Source organism: Dermacentor variabilis, chromosome 4 (genome assembly GCF_050947875.1).
Source record: "Dermacentor variabilis isolate Ectoservices chromosome 4, ASM5094787v1, whole genome shotgun sequence".
Lineage (NCBI taxonomy): Eukaryota > Metazoa > Arthropoda > Arachnida > Ixodida > Ixodidae > Dermacentor > Dermacentor variabilis.
In genome coordinates, this window is record NC_134571.1 from 55,657,690 (window position 1) to 55,680,981 (window position 23,292).

The 23,292-nt window shown below is 50.8% G+C and overlaps 2 protein-coding genes across 2 annotated transcripts; both read right to left on the bottom strand.

The window, feature by feature from the left end:
- Positions 1-3,120: 3,120 nt before the first annotated feature.
- On the bottom strand, positions 3,121-5,103 carry LOC142577764 (neprilysin-1-like). The gene is made up of 2 exons (XM_075687218.1): positions 4,968-5,103; positions 3,121-3,738 (listed from the first exon to the last, which is right to left on the bottom strand). The coding sequence occupies exons 1-2, from the start codon at positions 5,049-5,051 to the stop codon at positions 3,340-3,342; spliced, it is 483 nt and encodes a 160-aa protein (XP_075543333.1). The 5' UTR covers positions 5,052-5,103; the 3' UTR covers positions 3,121-3,339.
- A 2,687-nt stretch (positions 5,104-7,790) lies between these two features.
- Positions 7,791-22,896, bottom strand: LOC142578208 (uncharacterized). Its single transcript, XM_075687610.1, has 3 exons — positions 21,905-22,896; positions 20,787-21,112; positions 7,791-7,888 (listed from the first exon to the last, which is right to left on the bottom strand). The coding sequence occupies exons 1-3, from the start codon at positions 22,894-22,896 to the stop codon at positions 7,791-7,793; spliced, it is 1,416 nt and encodes a 471-aa protein (XP_075543725.1).
- Between the last annotated feature and the right edge of the window lie 396 nt (positions 22,897-23,292).

Here is a 23,292-nt window from a genome sequence, read left to right on the forward strand (position 1 = left end):
GCGGCAGAGACAAACAATATGAGACGATGTCGTGTGGCAAATTTAACGACGAGAATGCTTCTTATTATCCGCACTCTCCCCCGCCCCTCTTTTTTTTTTTGCATATCGCGCGTGTGTGTGTACGCTTCATCATTTGTCATCCATTCTCAATGGTACCCGCCTTTATCCCGGTGCTGTTAATACCTTATTTTTCTGCCATCGTTGAGCTGGCTTCTCTATGTACCGGACGCTTCGAGAATGCATTTGAGTGTATATATATATATATATATATATATATATATATATATATATATGCATGCTAACAGTGCGGTGGTATATGGCGGTGCCAGTGACACAGCACGTATTCTTTTTCTTTTGCATATATTTTCAATCTCTTCATGTCAACTTGACCACTTTATCTGAAATAGCAAGCTCTGCATGCATATAGCGGGACTGACATCTTCAGCATATATTCATTAAACTCTCTCTTTCTATCCCTCGAGAATGCAATATGAGGCATTGAAGCTTCAGGCATAGTTTTAGAGCGCAGCTCTTTGGCGTCCGTTCCTGGGTTTCGCGTCGTCGTCGGCGTTGTCGTCGGCCTCGTAACCAGCCCCGCCCCCCTTTCATCCCCCCAGTGCTAGCAGCGACCGACTGATACCGCTGGATGCCGCTGACGCCGCTAGAGAGTCAAGATAACATGACTGCATAGAACACCGTCGCCGCCATGCAGAAAGAGGAGGAAAGGGTCCCCCCCCCCCCTCCCCCTGTTCTTGTGTGGCGGATAGGGTGCTCTTCAGTTGCCGGCGCGCCGGTTAATTCACGTAGGCCCCGGCACGTCGACGAATACTTGACCACCTTCCTTCCCACGGCTAGACCTGGTTCTTAGCGCTGCGGAAGCGAGGGTATCATATTGTTTGTGTCGGCATCGGCGGCGTTGTCCCTGAAACCAACTCCGCAGCTGGGGTTGACTCACTATCGGCGTCAGCGGCATCAGTCAGTCGCTGCTATCTCTTCCCTTCTCCCTTTATCGTGTTGTCCGCTTGCTGCGCGCGCTTCTGCCCCCATCGTTTGCCGCTGGGTGTACACGCCGCCCCCTCGCCCCTCTTCCTGCGAGTCTCCGGTTGTCAAAGCGCCGGCTCGAACTTAATTCCTTTCTTCGCTCCTCCTCCAATGCAACCCCTGTGCGGTGGCAATCAGAGAGCCAGATCGGTGGCGGCGGATCTGTATATGTGCACCGCCCGAGCCGAAATTGCCGCTGCCGTTCGCCCTGTGCGGTGGCAATCAGAGAGCCAGATCGGTGGCGGCGGATCTGTATATGTGCACCGCCCGAGCCGAAATTGCCGCTGCCGTTCGCCACTGCGAAATTATCTGCCAGTTCTTTCTGAGCCATGAGCGAGACGACCGATGGAAGTCCTCCGTCTGCTGCTGCTGCTGCTGCTGCTAAACGAGCTGCCAGAGCAGAGGCCCAGCGCCGTCGCCGTCAGAATCCAGAGGTGCGTGCCGCCGAAGCAGAAGCTTACCGTCGCCGCCGTCGGGATGATCCAGGAGTACGGGAAATATAAAAAAAAATTCTGTGATAGCGCATACATGTGTTGCTCGATTTCTTTGCCTCAATCTATCGAAAAGGTGAAACAGCTTATTTGCTGCGCTCAAATTTCGCATTAGGAAGTAACGTAATCGTCGGTAATCTTTTTCTTTTCTCTTTTTATTCGCTATTTTGAGAAATCTAGAAAGTACATGCATATACACTTTACTAAATCGCGAGTTGCTAATCATAGTTCCATGCGTACTTATTTACCTTTCCTAGTGACCGTCTTTCACCGGCTAACAAATGTCTAAAGTTATCGCCCGGCGTGACGCAAGGCTTACTGTATCGATCGAAAGTTTCTGCAATGCTATCGTTGGTTCTATTTGTTGTTTATGTTGTCGCCGAGCCTTACACATTTCGATGATGACATGCAAACTGCGAAAGCGCTCGCCTACTGAGATTTGTGTGCGCGTTAAAAGACCCCACGCGGCAAGAATTAGTTCGTAACTTTCCAATACAACGCCTGACGTAGCTCCGCTGTTGCTGCGGATAGTAGTAGTAGTTGCCCAGAGCTCATGACGCTTAGCGACAATGAGATATGCATCCCATTCCTTTGCATATAAATCCCTACCGTTTATGGTAACCTTGTTCCAATTAACGTATGCTGTTTTAACGTTGGCTACCAATGAACTTACATCGAACTGTCGTGCAGCATCAGATGCTATAACGTTACCAGCTATTGGTTTCCATTTCAGCGTTCGATTCGTTGGATAATAAAGCTCCTTCCTCGCAGCGAAGCCATTATGCCAATAATAAAAAACCCATTTCGGCGCAAAAGACGGAACGCCGTCGCGACAGGTGGCGTCAAGTCGCCTCCAATTCGAGGTCGTAACATTTTCTTTTTCGCTTCGTTTCCAGAGCCTGCAAGTTGTCTGGACCGGAGAGTTCTGCTGAATACTGGAAAGGAATATCTCAGGTCTTTGGTAGCTAAGCTTATACCAAAGTACGTCAAGGACTACATATCTGGCCTGCCCCAAGAAGAATTCAAAGGCATGCGGGAGATCCAGGACTATCCGTAGCTTTTCTTGCTCTTTGTTCTTCACATTCTCATATAAGTGACGACAAGCTGCAAAATAAATTGGTAGAAAGAAAGCTAACGCGGTTTCTGTTTACACCGGCTTCACCACGGGTCAGTAAGAGCCACGAAGCCTGACGTATAGTGCTCCAACATCCCCGTCCCGCGTAATAGTGTCACGCGAAAAATAGTCGCACTCGTGCAGAAATGATGGCCGATGGAGATACGTAACGGCCAATGTACGTAGCATCATTAAAAAAAACACTTAGCGGTTTGTTAAGTCAAACATTCCTTTTATGGTAAACACGTTGATTTATGAGCATATTAAAAACATCGTCTTTAATACAACAATGTTCCTTCAAGCACGATAAGCGCCACCAAGGAAAAAAATATTGCTCTATATTATAGAGCTGGTTGCTCCACGAACAGTAAAAATGACTCCCAAACGATATCGATGTGCCGATGGCAAGGTCACGAATTAAATATTTAACACGTAAAAAAAAAAGATCGGTCACCGCAAACTAAACGTGCCGCAACGAACATGCTGCGAGAGTTTCACAACACAAATATCCCCTGTTCACTGATTTAAAAAAACAAGAACAGTATAGTTCGCGTACGGCCAGAACCATGTGCGGGCGTTAAGAAAGCACCTTCGCTCTCCCGCTACATAGCGTACAGCCGTCGCTCATCCCTGCTCGCGTTGCACTAACGAGTTTCGAAAGTGGCGCGGGTATGCGCGTGTCAGTAGGGTGCGTCAGATTTTTCTCGCTGTTCGCATCGCGGCTTGATCCAGGGCTTCGTCCCAGAAAGTGCACGGTTCGGGCGACACCATGGGCGATCCCAGCGAGCAGTTGAACGCGTCCGCAAACTGCGGCGTGTGCCTGAGCGGCACGTTGCAGCGGTAGGCGGCGACGGGCAGCGCCTTCGAGGACCGCTCGTCGCCCACGTTCTCGCACTGCTGGTAGCAGAAGGCCACGAAGAACAGCTGCTCCTCGCTCATCCACCCGAGGCCCTTGAGTCGCTGTGCGGACGCGGTCGACACGAAGGCCCGATACGCGGGCAGGAGCCCCACGAAGTCTCGCAGCGCGGCCATCTTGTTCAGCGTGCCTCGGTCGACGCGCATGTCTTCCTGGTAGGCCTTTTTCAGGCATTCCTGCGAGTTACGGCAGTAATTTGGAACTACGACTGTACAGACGCTCACACTTCTGTCTATAGCGCCCCGCTAGCAATGGATGAGTAATAAACACGTACAACAGCTGCGAGGTTCAAGGCACTGGGCTCGTAACTCTGCGATGTGAATACGTATTGTTCTGGCCTGCGTTAATGACAAGCACTGCATTTCAAGCCGGCAAGCAAGCGCCACCTCACTGCACTATACAGTAGGGTAAATATCTGTATTTCACGCTTATATGTGACAGAAAAGGACACTCCGTTGACTTAATCCTTTTAAATTAGGACGAGATCAGTGTCTGATAATGTCTACCACAAATGTGCACTGCATTATTAGCTCTTAGCCCACCGTTGCCTAACTTTTCCAATAAGCGTTTCACTTCGGTGTGATGCTTTGCCAGTTCCTCCATATGGCAACCCGCTTGCAGCCAGCACTGCTTTACGCAGAAATCAGTATGTATACTTCAACTTATACATTTATGCTCAATAAAAAACAAATAAAAAACAGATTTTTGTAGATATATCAGCGCAAATTTTCGCCATTACCCGGGAAGGAACCAATAACTAGAGCCCGTATTCACAGAAAGCTCTTGCGCTCGAATTGTTACAACCGAGCAACCGAGTCAATCCTGATGCTACACATATTATTAGAGAAGGCGGCCAGCCAATGGCAAAAAAGTTATGAACGAAAAGCTTTGTGAATATTGCCCTCGGGGTGGTTCGAATATAGAGAAATTTGTGAATTGAATCAAATAAGAATAGTTGATAAAGCAACGTTCGAATAGCGATCTAATGCCGAATGTTTTCTAAAGAAAGTAAAGTATAAACGTTTGCTGGAGTCAAATAAACAAAAGAAAGAAAAGATTCATTCACGTTATGTGATACCTACATTGAACTGCATGTCACGTCAACTGAGAGGCTTGGAAACAACGCAAAGTAAACGTATCTGGTGCACCAGTGGTCCCGACAGTAATGACCTCAAGACAACTTGTGTCTGTCTTTCTCGCCGTAGACCGCAACAACAGTTGGTTGTAATCCCTTACAGCATTCGAACTTAAACAAATATTCGACAACCTCGAATAGGGAACTCTCGAATCGAATACGAATCGAATAACAAAGGCTGTTACATTCGTATTCCAAATTTCGGCTATTCGCACACCCCTGCTAGTCATAGGCAATCCTGGCTCATGGGCATTCAAAAGCGACTCTTACTAATCGGCCGCCAAAGCCGCCTTCGCCGTCGGAGTCCCCCGAGTATTGTCGGTCACCCGACAAGTGCAGCTCCAGGAGTCCCATCAACGCGCTGGACGCGGCCAAACCTAGGGCGCCATAGTTGATCCCAGGAAGGCCGTCGGAGCCGAAGAATGGCGGTATCAGCAGCGCCTCCGGCACGGACAGCGTGTGTCCCTCCGAACTGAACGACACCTCCGTGCTCATCGGTAACGCGTGCGACGGCGACGTCCTGTTCAGCTGGCAAGACCTGATCGTTGACGCCGCTGTGGCCCAAGCGAGAAGAGCATTGGCGCTGCTTATGTTCTCAGAGTAGTCCTGCAGGCAATCTGGAGGTAAACGATCGGTCTCGTTTTAGCGTTCACATTTCCCAGCAGTGCGACGCAGGAGAAGCGCCTACGTTAAAGGTGCTGCGCCCGCTCTGCTGCCCTTCGAATCGAATACGAATATTCGAAGAAAACACCTTCGAATATCATATCAAATATCGAATACTTTTTTTCTTAATTCGAAGCCACGTAAAATACAAAGGTAACGTCGAGTCCATTTGATAAAATGGAGATTTGTTTATATTATCTGATACATGTAATGCCGTTAACAGCTGAACGCCCGGTCTCCTGAGGAGCTTGTAAATAACGTATTCATTAGTGATCTTTTCTACAGTGCACTATGACAATGACTGTGACGCGACAAAGAAAGAGAATACCATCAGACGCACGAAGAGTGTTGTGTTCGATGAAGTGCAATACGTACTACTCTACCACACATCGTTTTACGAGGACACGAACATGGTGAAGTTGCCCAAAGGATAACTTACCTTGCATCTATTGCGACTGCAAATTTGAGGGCAGTCCAAAGTCGAGTAATCTTTACTGTACGAATGGAAATTATTGAACAGAAATATGCTCCATAAGTTCGGTCAAGAAACGGATCTTCTTCGCAACAGTTTCTGCACTAGCAGCAGAAACATTAGTCCCTACTCACATCAATCTTTCTCCCTGTAGACTCAGGAAAGAACCGTTATTTGTTATATACAAAAAGAAACGAATATTAGAAAATTTTGAATAGTGAATTCTCGAAAAAAATACGTATTGAATAGCCCGCGCTATTCGACTCGCATTCGAAATTTCAAATATTTGCACACGCTTATACCCGAGAAGGTAACCGTAAATGCTTCACGTTTCTCGCGACACGGGGAGCAGCCTTTGTCGTTCTTCAGGGTGAAGCAGAGATAACTGTTGCAGCGCCTAGGGAAGGTGTGCTCAGCACTTACAAGTCATGCGCAATCATGCACACACAGCGAAGTGTCACAAAAGCAGTGCTGTCGTCGCAGTGCAGCACATTGCAAAGGAACACCAATGCGCGCTCACGGATGTCACAAACGAACAACGATGATTGGTTGGCGTATGAGAAACAAAAACGCACGCCTGCTACGAAGGGACGAGTGGGCGACAATTGTCGCCGACTGAGTATACTACCAGTCTCTGCAGACCTTTCTATAAACATTTCTATAGACATGTCACTGACTATGCAACTTCACTTCGCTTGACGGCTGCTGGACCAAATCCGAGCCCATTTCGAATTTTATTGCGAAGCATTCTTGACGAGTTCAACCCAGTTTACTGTAACGGGTATATGGCCGTTTTCGTGCGCCGATCCTCAAGATAGTACAGTCTAAATGTGTGGGCCTATTCCGAAGGTAACGCAGTCTAAAATGAGGGCCCCACTGGGCATGTGTGTCCCAGGGGCCATTAGGTGTGCGCCACTGGGTAGGTGTCGCTCTTCAGTGAATCTCTTCGGCGCCGACTTGGGACACTGGGTCCCATAACAACAACATAAAACACCACGCGCTGCACTCCTCATCAGTATGCAACACAATGTTCATCAGTTGAACTCAGATATCTGAAGCGCTTCCTGCAGCTCCTACAACACCCCTACCCAATCCTGTGAGTGTGCCGCTGGCCCATACCAACTTTGCCACTCATCCTACGTCGCTGCCGCTCAGTTATGTAGCCGTGGTTGCGCCGCCACCTGCGCAGACAGCTTCCTTTTCATCGCCCATGCATCCGGCTTCATTTCCAGTTGCCCGACCGTCACCACAGTTTTTGCGTCCCACCGAGACGCGGCGCACTCAAGACAACCGGCCTATCTGCTTCGCCTGCGGCATTGCTGGTCATGTAGCGCGCTTCTGTAGCCGCCGCGCCCCAACTGAGCGTACCAGCTTTGACACGCCCAGCTACGCGCCAAAATACGCCGCCCCACCTCCGTTTTCACCGCGACCTCTCGACACTGATCGCCGGTCGGAAACTCGGCGCTCTCCTTCCCCTCGTCAGCGTACGATTTCGCCCCTGCGTCGTCGAGTTCCCACTGAAGAGGGAAACTGACTGCTGCAGTTCCCGAGGCAAGAACCGCAATTACATCGACGTTCTCAAGACCCCAATCTTCGCCGCAAAATGTTATTAGCATTTTTGTAGAGGGAGTACCCGCAGTCGCACTAGTCGATACCGGAGCAGCCGTTTCCGTGATTCACGAGAGCCTTTGCCGCAAGCTACGAAAAGTGACTACAGTTCGCTCTGGCCTGGTGCTCGCCACTGCCAGCGCGCAGGGAATTCAACCTTCAGCTGTATGGACGGCCCGTTTCGTCATCAACGACGTTCTGTACATAATCGAGTGTTTCGTGCTACCATCTTGCTCTCACGACCTCATCCTTGGTTGGGATTTCCTGTCACGTCATCATGCTGTCATTGACTGTTCGCGTGCAGAAGTGTCGCTTTTACCACTATGTGAATCGCTGCCGACCAGCTCTCCTCACTTTGCCGACAAACTCACTGTTGATGCCGACACAACCATACCTCCTGAGTCGTCGATGGCTGTTGTCTTGTAGTTTGATGCCACATCTGACGCCACTGTAGTGTTCACGCCGTCTGATGTGTTTGCTCAACGCAAGGGCAGTGTTCTTCCGTTTGCCGTGCTTACTGTAACATCTGGGTCAACTGTGATGCTGGTCACCAACTACTACCAGTACCCGATCAGCCTACTGCGTGGAGAGACCGTAGGATACTTCCAGGCGGTCGATTACGCCGACGACCTCGATATTCCTACCGACTCCCTCCGTCATGTTGACGCCATCGCTCCGGTCTCCGGCTCATCAACTTCAGTGGTTTCTGACAACGCCATCGACCCTGCTCTTTCCCCACCTCATCGCCGCCAACTTCTCGCCCTCCTTCACCAGTTTGTCAACTCCTTCGACTGTTCTCGGACGTCACTGGGCCGTGCCACCGGTGTTTCTCACACCATCGAAACCGGTTCCCACTCCAACTTGCGACAGCGCCCGTATCGTGTCTCCGCCGAAGAGCGCCGACTCATCACGGAGCAAGTGGACGACATGCTCAAACGTAGAGTCATCCGTCCCTCTTAAAGTCCTTGGTCTTCACCTGTCGTATTGGTGAAAAAAGAAAGATGGCTCCATTCGCTTTTGTGTCGACTACAGACGCCTAAATAAGATATCGAGAAAAGACGTTTATCAACTGCCTCGAATCGATGACGCTCTCGACTGTTTACAAGGCGCAGAATACTTCAGTTCCTTGGATCTGCGCTCCGGGTACTGGCAAGTTCCAATGGCCGAGCCTGACCGTCCGAAAACCGCCTTCGTTACACCCGATGGCCTCTACGAGTTTAACGTCATGCCCTTCGGGTTGTGCAACGCGCCTGCTACTTTTGAGCCTATGATCGACACCATCCTTCGCGGCCACAAATGGAAGACCTGTTTATGTTACCTAGACGACATCGTCGTTTTCTCAATCGATTTTCCGACGCACCTCGCTCGCCTATATGACATTCTGACCTGTCTCGCATCTGCCGGCCTACAGCTTAACCTCAAGAAGTGCCGTTTTGCTGCAAGAAAACTAACCATATTGGGTCACGTTATCTCAAAAGACGGCGTCCTCCCGGACCCAGACAATCTCCGCACCTTTGCCGACTTCCCAACGCCCACGTCTATCAAAACCCTCAGAAGGTTTATTGGATTATGTTCCTATTTTCGTCGCTTCGTACGCAATTTCGCATCCATCATGGCACCTTTGACAAGTTTACTTTCCGCCAGTGACGGCATAGCAGCGTGGTCACTTGAATGTGATGCAGCGTTTCGGCAGTTACGCCACTTGTTGACCTCACCACCGATTCTTCGCCACTATAGGACCCTGATGCTCCCACGGAAGTCCATACTGACGCCAGCGGAGTTGAACTTGGCACGGTCTTAGCGCAACGGAAAGCTGGCTATGATGAATACGTCGTCGATTATGCGAGCCGTACTCTAAAGAAAGCAGAATTAAATTACTCCGTCACAGAAAAGGAGGGCCTAGCGATCATCTGGGCACTAAGCAAGTTTCGCCCATACCTTTACGGCCGTTCTTTTGCCGTTGTTACTGACCACCATGCCCTTTGTTGGCTTTCTTCCTTGAAAGACCCGACTGGACGCTTGGGACGTTGGGCGCTTCGCTTGCAAGAGTACGACATCCGCGTCATGTACCGCTCCGGTCGCAAGCACTCCGACGCTGATGCGCTCTCTCGCTCTCCACTGACGCCTGATTTGGTGTCTTTGTCAGCTTCCTCGTCGAACCTGTCCCCGTTCACCATCACTGACATGCTCACAGAGCAGCGCAAGGACCCCACCCTTGCAATGTTACTTGACTACATTGCCGCTCCGTCTGACGTCCCTTCGACACGAGCACTGCGTCGCCAAGCAACCCACTTTTCCGTGCGGGACAACATTCTATGTCGTCGCAACTACATGCCTGACGGACGCAAATGGCTCCTCGCTGTACCTCGTCATATGCGCTCTGACGTCTGCACGTCTTTTCTCTCTGATCCCCTAAGCGCCCATGCCGGCGTCCTCAAAGGGTTGCGTCAGCGTTATTATTGGAGAGGCATGCACAACTTTGTGCAAAAGTTCATTCAGTCTTGCACTACATGCCAACAAGGCAAGACACCTACCGAGCGTTTCACAGGGGCGTTGCAGCCGCTACCATGCCCGTCTCGTCCGTTCGACCGCGTCGGCATCGACCTCTACGGCCGGTTTCCATGCAGCGGGCGTGGAAATCGGTGGATTATTGTCGGCGTAGATCACCTTACTCGCTACGCTGAGGCTGCAGCTCTGCCAGCAGCGACCGCCCGTGACGTTGGTTTTTTCATACTTAGAACCGAGGTGAAACAGCGCGAAAAAGACGAGGACACAAGGAAACAAATACCACAGACAAGCACTGTATTCGTATCCTTGTGTCCTCGTCTTTTTCACGCTGTTTCACCTCAGTTCTAAGTGTGAACCAACTAGCCCTCATCAAGATCTTACTAATGCAAGTTTTTTCATTCTTCGCAATTTTGTTCTTCGCCACGGTGCTCCCCGAGAATTACTGAGTGATAGGGTCCGTGTCTTCCTGTCGGAGGGCATCCAAGCCCTTCTCACTGAGTGCAGGATAATTCATCGCAAATCGACCGCGAACCATCCCCAGACCAACGGTCTGACCGAGCGCTTCAATCGCACACTTGGCGACATGTTGCGGATGTATATTTCATCCGACCACTCCAACTGGGACACCGTATACTTCCCTTTGTTACGTTCGCGTACAACACCGCGACGCAAGCGACCACCGGCTTTTCCCCTTTTTTCCTTGTGTATGGCCGTGAGCCTTCATGCCCTTTGGACACCATACTGGCGTACCAACCTGACGCTACCGAGTGTACTCCGCTTTCCGAAGTCGCCAAATATGCTGAAGATTGCCGTCAGCTGTCACGTGCCCTGACTAGTGAAACTCAAGAACGTCAAAAGACAAGACATGACCGTGATCATCAACCACCGCACAACTCTGCTCCTGGTTCGCTTGTGTGGCTTGGGATACCAGCCCACATTCCTGGCCTTTCTTCCAAACTCCTGGCCCGTTATCACGGTCCGTACCGCATCATCGAGGCCACTTCAACGGTAAACTACATCGTCGAGCCGCTCACCGTGTCACCAGACCTGCGTCGTCGTGGGCGAGAGACTGCAGTACATGTCAACCGCCTGAAACCGTATTACGACCCGCTCATCTTTTCCGTGCCCTGAGTCGCCAGGATGGCTACGCTTCGCTCCCGGGGCATTGTAATGAAGCAGACGCGCCCCTGTGTATGTGCCGTCTGAAGAGGAAGACGAAGGGCCGTGCCGTGATCGCGAGCGAGCCCCGTGCTGCAGACAGCCCTTGCAGTGCCTTGATTCATCTAGCGTTCCACACCATTGTGAACGACAATAAATCTCGTCGCAATGTTAATATTTTCAATGCCGCTGTTAGCAGGTGTGATGAAATTGACCTTTATTTTAAACAGATATTCCAAATAAGTTGCCGCAAAGACCGGATATAGCGGGAAATTAACATCCATTGGCATGGCGTTAATCGACCATAAATATGCATGTGTGGTACCGGCTTGGAAACAAGTAGCATAGTTAGCATCTAAACAAGCGAACATGTGCGTACGCCATGCTGTGCCACAGAAATCGAACCAAACTATCCGTTTTCTTTTACGTAATATAATAATTGGAAGGACAAGAGCAATCGCATATTGTTTATCACATAATTTCCAGACAACCACTGAGGTTGGTAGCTAATAGCACGTTCTTAACTGCGTGATTTGCTTCGCTAGTGGGAACCACATAAGTCAAGGACGTGGTTTTTCCGAGGGGAACAAGAAAATTCGGCTACATGTTACACTCCTGTAACACGCGAAGGCGAAAGCCTGCTGGCACATTTGGTAATATGTCGCCTCGCATCGTCGCGTTGCTGCTTTCGCAGTTCGACTTCTTCGGCTCGTTTTAGACGCTCAGCGGCGGCTTCGCGCACTCGTACAGCGGGGTAAGACTCAAGCCAACGCCGTTTCTCTTCGGCTTTACGTTGCACCCTCCCAGCAGTGAATGGAAACTTATGCTGTTCTGTGCGTTGAATCGGTGATTTCAATGAGTATGTATGCACTGTTGGATTCACTTTGCTGAACACTTGTAGCCTCTGCCTTACGGAGGTATGAGGCATTGAGAAGGTCACGTTTTTTTTTTGTGTGTGTGTGTGCCATTCGATTAGATGCCGCGTTTCTGTACGTTGTATGCTTCATTTCAATCAATGTATGGTCTGTTGCGTTTCGCCTGCGACACGTGGTTTTGCCGGCGCGACTGCGGCGGGGCGGCAGACATTTTGGCCCGATCGTCGTCGCCGCAACGCTCATCGGCAGGTGTTTCCAGGCGCGACTGCGGCGATGCGACCGCAACGGATCACCCTCGCATTCCAGTCATTGTGCCAGAACCAGGCGCTGCGAAAGCAGGGATCATCCTCTCATTAGAGTCATTGTGCCCGACCGGCAGCGCTACAACAGGGTGCTACGAGATCGTGCTCGACATGGTGCTACGGCATCGCTACAACAGGGTGCTACGAGATCGTGCTCGACATGGTGCTACGGCATCGCTACAACAGGGTGCTACGAGATCGTGCTCGACATGGTGCTACGGCAGCGCTACGACAGTGTGCGTCACCATTAGCCCATTGTACATTCACGTGCTCGTCTTTTGAGGGGTTCCTTCTTGCCCTCAACTGCGAGAGTATAAAAACAGCTGCCCCGGACGCCAAAAGGAGGGGCTCCGATTTCTTCTGTTGAGTAAAGTGCTCTCCCGTCTCTCTACTTCGGTCAAACCTGACCGCCAACTCTTTGCGATGTTAAAATAAACAAGTTGTTTCGTTGTTACCAGTCGACTCATGCTTTGCCGGGACCTTCGGATGCTTCCAGTTGTACCCCAGGCCGCCAGGCCAACGCTACCCTTGGGGCTTGCGACCCAGGTACAACCACGGGCGTCAGCGCCGAGTTCCCAACAGATCGTACCAGCGGTGCGATCCAAACAACTGTCTGCCAGCGGTGGGATCGCGACAACGGAGGCCAGCAGCGAAGAGATGCAGTTGACTGTATGCTGAGCAGCTCAACGACGATCCGGGAGCAGTGCAACGAGCCCTGTGTGATGCCTGGTTGCCTGCAGCGGAACGACTGCGCTGAATTCCTGCCTGCGAGGTTTGGTGAGTGCGGGACTTTCTTCTTCTGAGCTTTGCCAGGCTTTTGTTAGTGTCAGAAACAGAGCTGGTAATTGTGGTTGTCGTTGCTGCCGGGTTAGTTTGCGGCAAGACAATAGTAAGCAGTAGAGAAAGCAGCATTCAGAGCAGCCATGGATTTGAAGTCGTTGCGCAAACCGAAATTGTTGGAGCTTGCAAGAGAGTTGGGTCTGGATGTCTCAGACAAACTAAGAAAACCTGAACTGCTAAAGGCTATTCTTGAGTTAGAGGCTGAGGATGACGAGCTGTCGGAATGCCTTGAGACTATTGAGGAGAGGTCAAAAAGACAGGAGCGGGAACTTAAAGAACAGAAAGAAAAAGAAGAGCGTGAACGTAAAGAACAGAAAGAGCGAGAGCGACAAGAGCGTGACCGTCAACACGCTTTGGAAATGAAGCGTCTTGAGGTAGAGATGGAACGCGCTCGTAATGGAAGTCAGGCACACGGTGCAGGAGAACGAGTATTGTTCAAAATGACTGACCTGATGCGGCCGTTTAAGCTTGGAGAGGACATTGGTTTGTTCCTGGTTAACTTTGAGCGAACGTGCGAGAAGCAGGGGTTCTCTCGGGAAACGTGGCCACAGCGCTTGCTCACTTTGTTACCCGGCGAGGCGGCCGACGTAGTCGCTCGCTTGGATAGAGAGGAAGCAGAGGATTTCGACAAAGTAAAATCGAGTCTGCTAAAAAAGTACCGGCTGTCTGCGGAGGCGTTCCGTCGGAAGTTTCGGGAAAATGAGAAAGGCAGAAGTGAGTCATATACAGAGTTTGCGTATAGGCTTATGTCGAACATGCAGGAGTGGCTCAAAGAAGAGAAAGCGTTTGGTGACCACGATAAAGTTCTGCAGTGTTTCGGGCTAGAACAGTTTTATAGTCGGTTACCGGAGAACGTGCGATACTGGGTCTTGGATAGGCCAGACGTTTGTACGGTGGCTAAAGCCGCTGAGCTAGCCGAGGAGTTTGTGACGCGTCGGGCTCGCGGAGCTAAGGACGGTCAAAAGGGTGAATTTGGCTCGAAGTTTGAGAGGCCGAAGTTCACACCCATGAGAGCAAAAGGGGACACGCGTAGTGCGGATGCGAGTGAAAGCAGTCCGACCAGACGTAAAGAGACGGCGGCAGCCAAACGCAGAAAGCGGTTCGAGATGAGGCGAGCGGGCGTTTGTTATACGTGCCAGAAGCCGGGTCACTTTTCGGCGCAGTGTCCGGAAACAACACCAAAAGTTGTGTTTTTTTCAATAGGCAGCACTGACGAGAACATGAAGCTTCTCGAGCCTTACATGCGAGACCTCCTCGTGAACGGGAAAGAGTGCCGAGTGCTTCGCGATTCCGCAGCTACGATGGATGTAGTTCACCCGTCTTACGTAGAACCCCATATGTTCACGGGCGAGTGCGCATGGATCAAGCAAGCCGTGGAAGCTCATAGCGTGTGTCTGCCGGTAGCAAAAGTGCTTATTGAAGGACCTTTCGGAGCGCTTGAGACGGAGGCGGCAGTGTCATCTAGGCTGCCACCCCAGTACCCGTACCTATTTTCAAACAGGTCCGATCACCTCCTGCGCGAGAAGGGGCTTTTGTTTGGTGAAGCTAGTGTTCAGGCCTTAACCAGATCGAAGGTTCGGGAGCTCGCTGCAAAGGCGGTAGTTGCGGGGCCGACGTTATCAAACAACGAAAAAGGGTCAGAGGCGCAGCAAGCTGATATTCAGAGCACGCCCGAACAGAATAAAATTGAGTCTGTAGCGTTGAAGGCGCCAGATACTGGAGAGGAAAATCCCGATTCGGGAAAGTTAGAAGAGCTATCTACTGATTTGCTCATCGCGCCTACGTCAGACGGACTTGATAGGTTGCTAAAAGTCAGCCGGTCGGCTTTGATAGCCGAGCAAAAAAAGGATGGCAGCCTGGAAAACGTGCGCTGCAATGTCAAAGAAGGTATCGCCAGGAAAACTGCGCGTTTTGTGGAAAGAGGTGGAGTCCTGTACCGGAAGTATCTAGACCGCAGAGGAGTGGAGTTCGATCAGCTGATCGTTCCTCAATGCTATCGTCAGGATCTGTTGCGCTTGTCGCATGGGGGTTCGTGGTCCGGACACCTAGGAGTTAAGAAAACTAAGGACCGTCTCTTGCAAGAGTACTATTGGCCAGGGTGTTTTCGGGACGCAGACCATTTCGTGAGGACATGTGACACTTGTCAGCGGGTGGGCAAACCAGGGGACAAATCGAGGGCGCCGTTGAAATTGGTACCTATCATTACGGAGCCTTTTAGACGGCTCGTTATTGATACTGTGGGACCTCTGCCGGTAACAGCCACGGGGTACAGACACATTTTGACTGTGATCTGCCCAGCGACAAAGTTCCCTGAAGCAGTGCCGCTTAAAGAACTCAGCTCAGTTGAGATAGTTAATGCACTACTGTCCATATTTGCGCGAGTTGGTTTTCCTGCGGAAATCCAATCAGATCAGGGCACAGTGTTTACTAGCGCTTTGACGACAACTTTTCTCGAAAGGTGTGGGGTAAAGCTGCTACACAGCTCAGTGTACCACCCACAGTCGAATTCCGTTGAGAAGCTCCACTCCGTCATGAAGCGCGTGTTGAGAGCGTTGTGTTTTGAACATCGAACTGACTGGGAGCTGTGTCTGCCTGGGGTGATGTTTGCTTTAAGGACCGCGCCGCATGCGGCTACGGGGTTTTCGCCAGCTGAACTGGTGTACGGTCGCTCGCTTCGATCTCCGCTTCGCATGCTTCGAGAATCGTGGGAAGGTAGGGGCGACGACCCAGTCGTGGTGGAGTACGTGCTTAAGCTCCTCGAACGCTTAAGAAGGGCACAGGAGTTGTCAGGTGAAGCAATGACAAAGGCCCAGCAGAGGGCCAAGGTTTATTATGATCGGACAGCCAGGGCCCGTCGTTTTGAGGTTGGCGATGAGGTCATGATATTGCGCACATCGCTAAACAACAAACTAGACGTGCAGTGGGAGGGCCCAGCACGAATTGTTCAGAAACTGTCGGACGTTAACTACGTGGTAAGTCTGCCAGGAGAGCGGAAAGCACAGCAAGTTTACCACTGTAATCTGCTCAAACCTTATAGACAAAGGGAAGCAGTGGTGTGCATGATGGTAAACGTTCCTGAAGAGCTTCCGGTCGAGCTTCCGGGACTAGGCTCAGTGACGAACAGGGAAGACACCGGTCAAGTCATTAGTGACCTTATCAGTAAAGCACCGCTGTCGCCTGAGCAGAAAACCGAACTACACCAGCTATTACAAGAGTTTCAAGGTCTGTTCTCTGAGAGGCCTGGTAGGACTTCGGTACTTACTCATGATATAGAACTTACCTCCCCAGAGCCAGTACGATCCAAGGCGTATCGGGTGTCACCCCGCCAGAGCGATATTATGGAGGCTGAGGTAAAGAAAATGCTACAGCTCGGTGTTATTGAGGCAGGTGAGAGTGATTATACCTCCCCTTTGATTTTAGTTGAGGTACCGGGCAAGGAACCTCGTCCTTGCGTCGACTACCGCAGGCTTAATTCCATCACTAAGGATCAAATTTATCCGATCCCTAACATCGAGGAGCGCCTTGAGAAAGTTAGTAGCGCTCAGTTTATTTCCACCCTAGATCTTGTCAGGGGTTATTGGCAGGTTCCACTTACAGAAGAGGCTAGTAGGTATGCGGCGTTCATTTCACCAATGGGAACATTCCGTCCTAAAGTGTTGAGTTTTGGTTTGAAGAACGCGCCATACTGTTTTTCAAGCCTCATGGATAAAGTGTTGCGGGGACAGCAAGAATTCGCTTTACCGTATCTAGACGACGTAGCGATATTCTCCGCATCCTGGTCTGAGCATATGGCACACTTGCGGGCAGTGCTAACCCGCCTGCGCGAAGCGGGCTTGACAGTAAAGGCTCCTAAGTGCCAGTTAGCACAGGCCGAGGTTGTCTACCTCGGTCACGTGATTGGTCAGGGTCGTCGCCGCCCCTCTGAGATAAAAGTGGCCGCTGTGCGAGACTTTCCGCAACCGCGCACGAAGACCGATATTCGGTCGTTCTTAGGTGTCGCCGGCTACTATCAGAGGTACATTCCCAGGTACTCTGATATCGCGGCTCCCCTGACGGATGCTCTAAGAAAGACAGAGCCTCAAACAGTCGTCTGGGACGAGACAAAGGAAAGAGCTTTTAGCGCCCTAAAGAGTGCCCTAACAAGCCAGCCTGTGCTACGATCGCCAGACTATACAAAAGGGTTCATTGTTCAGTGCGATGCTAGTGAGCGAGGCATGGGCGTTGTACTGTGCCAACGGGAAAATGGAGAAGTAGAACACCCCGTCCTGTATGCTAGTCGTAAGCTGACCAGTCGTGAGCAGGCGTATAGCGCCACCGAGAAAGAGTGTGCGTGTCTCGTGTGGGCCGTTCAGAAATTGTCATGCTATCTAGCCGGCTCGAGGTTTATCATTGAGACGGATCACTGCCCTCTCCAATGGCTGCAGACCATCTCTCCCAAAAATGGCCGCCTCCTGCGCTGGAGCCTCGCTTTACAACAATATTCCTTTGAGGTGCGTTACAAAAAGGGGAGTCTCAACGGTAACGCCGATTGCTTAAGTCGAAGCCCCTAACGTAGGAATCAGCCTCAAAATTGTTTGTTACTGATGTTTTTCTTCCTGAGGCAGGATTTTTTTTTTTAACATATTGCTTTTGTTTAGTGTTTCAAAGTGATGATATGCTTTCTAGTGCAATTTTTCAATTTGTGGACGCGTTCTGAGTGATGCTAGACTACTGTAAGGAACTAGGCAGTGGTATAAAAAGGGGGAAGAGCCTGGCAGGGCTTAGTGAGGGTTGTGCCGTGCTTGCTGACTGAGCGGTTGAGTTTCAGCGTAGTTCTAACGCTTGCCGGGAACGAGAACAAAAATGTGAACTCTCCCGAAGTCACTTTGCAGTGTCCCGTGCGAACCTGAACTAGAGAACGAGGCCTTCTCTGTGCGCTGCGCTCAAGAAACGTCGAGGGACGCCCGACTTCGGTTATGAGCATCATCGAGCGACATCCCTCCGGACAGCGGATGCAGTCCCCTGTCCATCGGGATCTCCTTCCCCCGGCGGGGCGGTCTGTTGCGTTTCGCCTGCGACACGTGGTTTTGCCGGCGCGACTGCGGCGGGGCGGCAGACATTTTGGCCCGATCGTCGTCGCCGCAACGCTCATCGGCAGGTGTTTCCAGGCGCGACTGCGGCGATGCGACCGCAACGGATCACCCTCGCATTCCAGTCATTGTGCCAGAACCAGGCGCTGCGAAAGCAGGGATCATCCTCTCATTAGAGTCATTGTGCCCGACCGGCAGCGCTACAACAGGGTGCTACGAGATCGTGCTCGACATGGTGCTACGGCATCGCTACAACAGGGTGCTACGAGATCGTGCTCGACATGGTGCTACGGCATCGCTACAACAGGGTGCTACGAGATCGTGCTCGACATGGTGCTACGGCAGCGCTACGACAGTGTGCGTCACCATTAGCCCATTGTACATTCACGTGCTCGTCTTTTGAGGGGTTCCTTCTTGCCCTCAACTGCGAGAGTATAAAAACAGCTGCCCCGGACGCCAAAAGGAGGGGCTCCGATTTCTTCTGTTGAGTAAAGTGCTCTCCCGTCTCTCTACTTCGGTCAAACCTGACCGCCAACTCTTTGCGATGTTAAAATAAACAAGTTGTTTCGTTGTTACCAGTCGACTCATGCTTTGCCGGGACCTTCGGATGCTTCCAGTTGTACCCCAGGCCGCCAGGCCAACGCTACCCTTGGGGCTTGCGACCCAGGTACAACCACGGGCGTCAGCGCCGAGTTCCCAACAGATCGTACCAGCGGTCCGATCCAAACAGCACTGCACGCTTCACTTTGATAAGTGCTTGTAGCCTCTGCATTACGAGAGGAATGAGCCGTTACATTTTTTTGCTTGCTTATGGGGGTATGAGCCATTGCTGATGATGATAGTTTTTGCACCATTGGACCGGACGACGCGTTTTTTTTTTTTCAAGGCCATCGGGGGTATGAGCCACTTAAGGCTTTCGCCTTAAAAAAAAGAAGAAAGTAGCGGCAGGTTCATATCGCACACAACACAGACATGTCTTTTTATCAGACATGTCTGTTTTGTATACGATAAGTGACATCCTTGCTTTGCGCATGCTATGTTAAAATTTAAGCATTTGTCGTCGACATTCCCCACGCTTAACGTTACGAAGTATTTGATTCTGCGTAATTATCTTTCATGAATCGGTCGCGAACGCCTGTGTCGTTATACATACAATAAACGCCCTGGTGAGTCATGCGTTAAAATTTGTTTTATTAGCAACTGCAGTCTCCTTTCCCGTATCCAATATTGAAAGCTCAGCGGAAAAGAGTCAGCGACGTAGTACAGCAGTCAGCAACGTCATCGAAACAGCGCACCATCAGATAGAGAGCCTGACAGTGTCACTGCGCCGCAATCTGGGTACCCAAATCGTCAGATGCCGTAAAGATAATCGTGTAGCACGTTTCGCTAAAACCGACTCTTCTTTAACTTTCTTTCTGTTTGTTGAAGGAAAATTCAGTATAAATTTCCTTGGGAGACACAGCTAAAGGCTGCGGAAATACCTGGTTTTATGTGGTTTACCGATGTTCCTTGAATCGTAATCAGTTTTGTTGTTTTGTTAGTTGCCAAGGCAACTAACACTAGTTTCAGCGCACTAAAGTTAGCAAGAGCTTGTAAAGAGAAACTGCTAATTTTATCACCGCGTCTTTCTTATTTTTTTAGCAGCGAGGCTGTATATCACTAGGGTTCCGTGCATTTTTGTTCTCCGTGAACAAAAACTATCATCATCAATGGCTCGTACCCCCGTAATCATGTAACCACTCTAATCGCTCATAGCCCCGTAAGGCAGAGCCTACAAGCACTCAGCAATAGGAAGCGAACAGTGCTTACATTCTTTTGAATCACGCATACAACATACAGAACAGCATGTTGACAACTGTCATTATTAATGGCTCATACCCCAGTAAGGCAGAGGCTACAAGCACTCAGCAAAATGCAGCGAACAGTGCATACATTCTTTGTTTTGTTTTGAAAACAGATATGCATTTGACAACGAAGAGGAAGCGAGGCGCCGGCTGCCAACTGCCACCGGAAGAGGCGCAACGCCAGCCTATACTCTTCAGAAAGGAGGAGGCAGAAACATAAAATCACTCTTAGAACATACAGAACAGCATACGTTTCAATATAGGTCAAGTTAAAAAAAAAAGACACTTGAAGCACATAATTGATAAGGCACTCGTGATAGCAATGCGAAGCACGTAGCGCTTCCCGCAACGTTTTCCGGTAAAGATCCCCTTCACATTTGACACGCTATGGCGTTCTGCAGCTAATAACGCCGTCACAGGAGCAATTCCTAGCCAGGGGGGCCGCACTTCAATGCCCGCAAAATGCAAAAAGGCTTGCGTACTTAGGTTTAGGTCTACATTACCAAACATTAGGTGGCCAAATAATCTGGAGGCTCTCGTTGCTCACTGTACAGTTTCGGGGATGTGAAACCCACTTTTTTGTATTAATAACATTGGTTTTAATCTTCGTTTACGCGACCTTAAGATATGAATCAATGCGCATCCGCTCGGCTTTCCATTCTGCCGATGATCGACTGAGTCGAAAGGCAAGCAGCTAGCTACAGCGATACACTTGACTATAATGACTGCGTCGGAGTTGAGTGCGCTTACCAAGCTCTTGCAAGCGATGGTAGCCCAAAACGCGTGCTTTCTTGGTCAATGCCAGGCGAATATTGATCTTCTGGCCCACGCTCATCCAGCTGTTTGCGTCGACCAAGGAGAGAGTTGAGCGCAGCATGATGCTGATCATGGCTGAGGCCTCGCGCGTCGCGGCACCTCCGGCCGCCCCGACGCTATCCAGGAAGCGTCTGGATAGTGCATAGTGCAGCAGTCGCTCCAGCGTGGTGTAGCAGTAGTAGTGCCGCAGCTGCATTGGCTCCAGAAGGGTCGGCTCGGCGATGGGAGCGATGCGACGCAGCACCGACCACTGCACGTACCTGCGATCGGCCCAGGAACGCACGACAGAACGTTATAAAACCCTCAAGACAAACACTTCATCGATCTAGGCGTCTACTTTAGCCCACTAAGAAACCGCGCAACGTTTTTCTTACGCCAAATGTGTGTGCCGAAACGCTTGACAAAGCACTTGTCTTATGTCCTATAGAGTTTACTTCGAAAACGTTGTCCGCTGTTGATACTTCCGTTGGCTTGCAATCGCACATAGGCAGGCAAGCAAGTGGCACCACACTGTGCACTGAACTGGAGAGTCGGTGGAAATTTCTTTATGTTGGCCAATATAGCTTGACTATGCATAATCTTCTAATTAGATGAACTTGCGCGAAAGTATACACTGAAAGCCAATCGTTTGCTGTAGCGTGGACGCATGATGCGAAGAACCCAAAACGGAAGCAGAAAGTCAGGATTGAAGCGACAAGTGTCTACGCGGCAAGCCAGCAGTGGTGCTACAAGGACTACTTGAAAAAACAATCAAGGATAGGTGCGATGCTACATCACTCGCACGACGTTTTGTCTCTCACCTCGCAGCTAATACATGCATAATAAGTCTTACGAAGCTCACGTTATTAGAGTCAAAGTACGTCCGCTTCTCCTAGGAACTCGTATGCAAAAATGCCACGTTTGTTGCGCTCATTACTTCTTTATAAAAAATCTGTATGGCTTAAGAAAAAAACACGCTTTATATAGGCAACGATGACAGCGACAGCAGTCGTCAAGGAAGAACAGACATTGCGAGCAAAAACATCGATCCGCTTTAGATCACCATTTCTCACCTGTTCAGCTGCGTCGTGCTGAACTTTGCGAGAATCTCTTCGACCACCTGGATAATGTGGATCGACGCGACCACTATGCAGTCCTCGACGTCGAACTGGATGTCCAGCGTCTCGCCGAGGTAGAGGAACATGTCGGCCACGGTCACATTGGCCGCGAAGAAGCCTCCTTTTCCGAGCGGGAACGCTCTCTTCACGGGCAACCAGGTGAAGCGGTGAAGCAGGCTCACCAGGAACGCGTCGACGCGGATGATGTCGCGGAGCATTGCTGCGGGAATTTCCTTCCCCGTCACTAGCGCGAACGCCCTCTTGATGAAGTGGGCGCTGCCCGTCAGGTCTTCAATGAAGGGCGCGTACATGTGGAAGTCGACCTTATCGAAGACGAACGTCCAGTTGGCGCCGCTGCACTGGGCGACGGCGTCCCTCCGGGCTCGTCCGACGCTGAAGATCGTCTCGAAGCCGTAGTGGACGTTCAGCTGCACAATGTGCTTCAGCGGGTGCTCGCCCGACTCGTCGTCATCGTCCAGGGTGACACCCTCGATGCGCATGAACTCCCTGAGCGCCTCCACGTTGCGCTTCGGCTGCATGCAGGTCCAGTACAGGTTGACCGCCTTCTCCTCCGAGGAGCTGGCAGCCGCGGAGTGCGGGAGTTCCTTCAGGACGCGGCTCATGAGCGCGACGATGCGGTGCCGGTGTTCCGCCTTGACGGTGTACTCGTGCGGCAGCCGCAAGCTCCAGCGCTTGCAGACGAACTGGTAGAAGTCCGAACAGGGTTCCTGGTCGTAGGAGAGTGCGTCCTGGAAGATGCTGGAGAACTGTTCGCAGCTGGGCGACGTGCAGACGAGCGACGGCGTGGTCGCTTGCGTTAGCCGACCGCTCACTTTTGCTGGCTTGGTCGCGCTGTCGTCCTCGGCCTTGAGCAGGGCTCCGGCCTTGTGCCGGTAAGAAACTTCGAGCACGTGCCACATGGCGTAGATGGCGATCGAAAGGACCATGCTGGCGACGAGTGAGACGATCATGCTTCGCCTGACGCCACCCTGCATGCAGGCGAAGCTTGCTAAATGCGCGGCTACGTATAGAGTAATGAACGAAACGACATGATATTTTGCTTTTGCATCCTGTTAGGCAAGCTGCTCAGATCATTGGAGCTGCGTTATGCCAAACCGCTAGCTTTTAGGGCAATGGTTTCTTGAAGACGCACTACCATCGTACTTTGTTCACACCGCATATAGCCCAACCACCGGCCGTGTACGTAATCTGGGTATTCCAAGAATCCATGACAAGGAAACCATAATAACAACCAATATTATAAATGCGTACGCGCTGGTTAGATAAACGTTAATGATAGGTGGGCGTTTAGCTGAACAAAAGGTTTGGCATGCTGCTACAGG

Bases quoted from the DNA above. Each gene is read 5' to 3' on its own strand.
- LOC142577764 (XM_075687218.1), bottom strand. From the start codon at position 5,051: ATGGGACTCCTGGAGCTGCACTTGTCGGGTGACCGACAATACTCGGGG. The intron at 3,739-4,967 runs GTAAGAGTCGCT...CGTAACTCGCAG, and splicing joins GCGGCTTTGGCGGCCGATTA to GAATGCCTGAAAAAGGCCTA.
- LOC142578208 (XM_075687610.1), bottom strand. From the start codon at position 22,896: ATGGTCCTTTCGATCGCCATCTACGCCATGTGGCACGTGCTCGAAGTT. The intron at 21,113-21,904 runs GTGAGAAATGGT...GGCCGATCGCAG, and splicing joins AGCACGACGCAGCTGAACAG to GTACGTGCAGTGGTCGGTGC. The intron at 7,889-20,786 runs GTAAGCGCACTC...TGAACACTACAG, and splicing joins CCATCGCTTGCAAGAGCTTG to TGGCGTCAGATGTGGCATCA.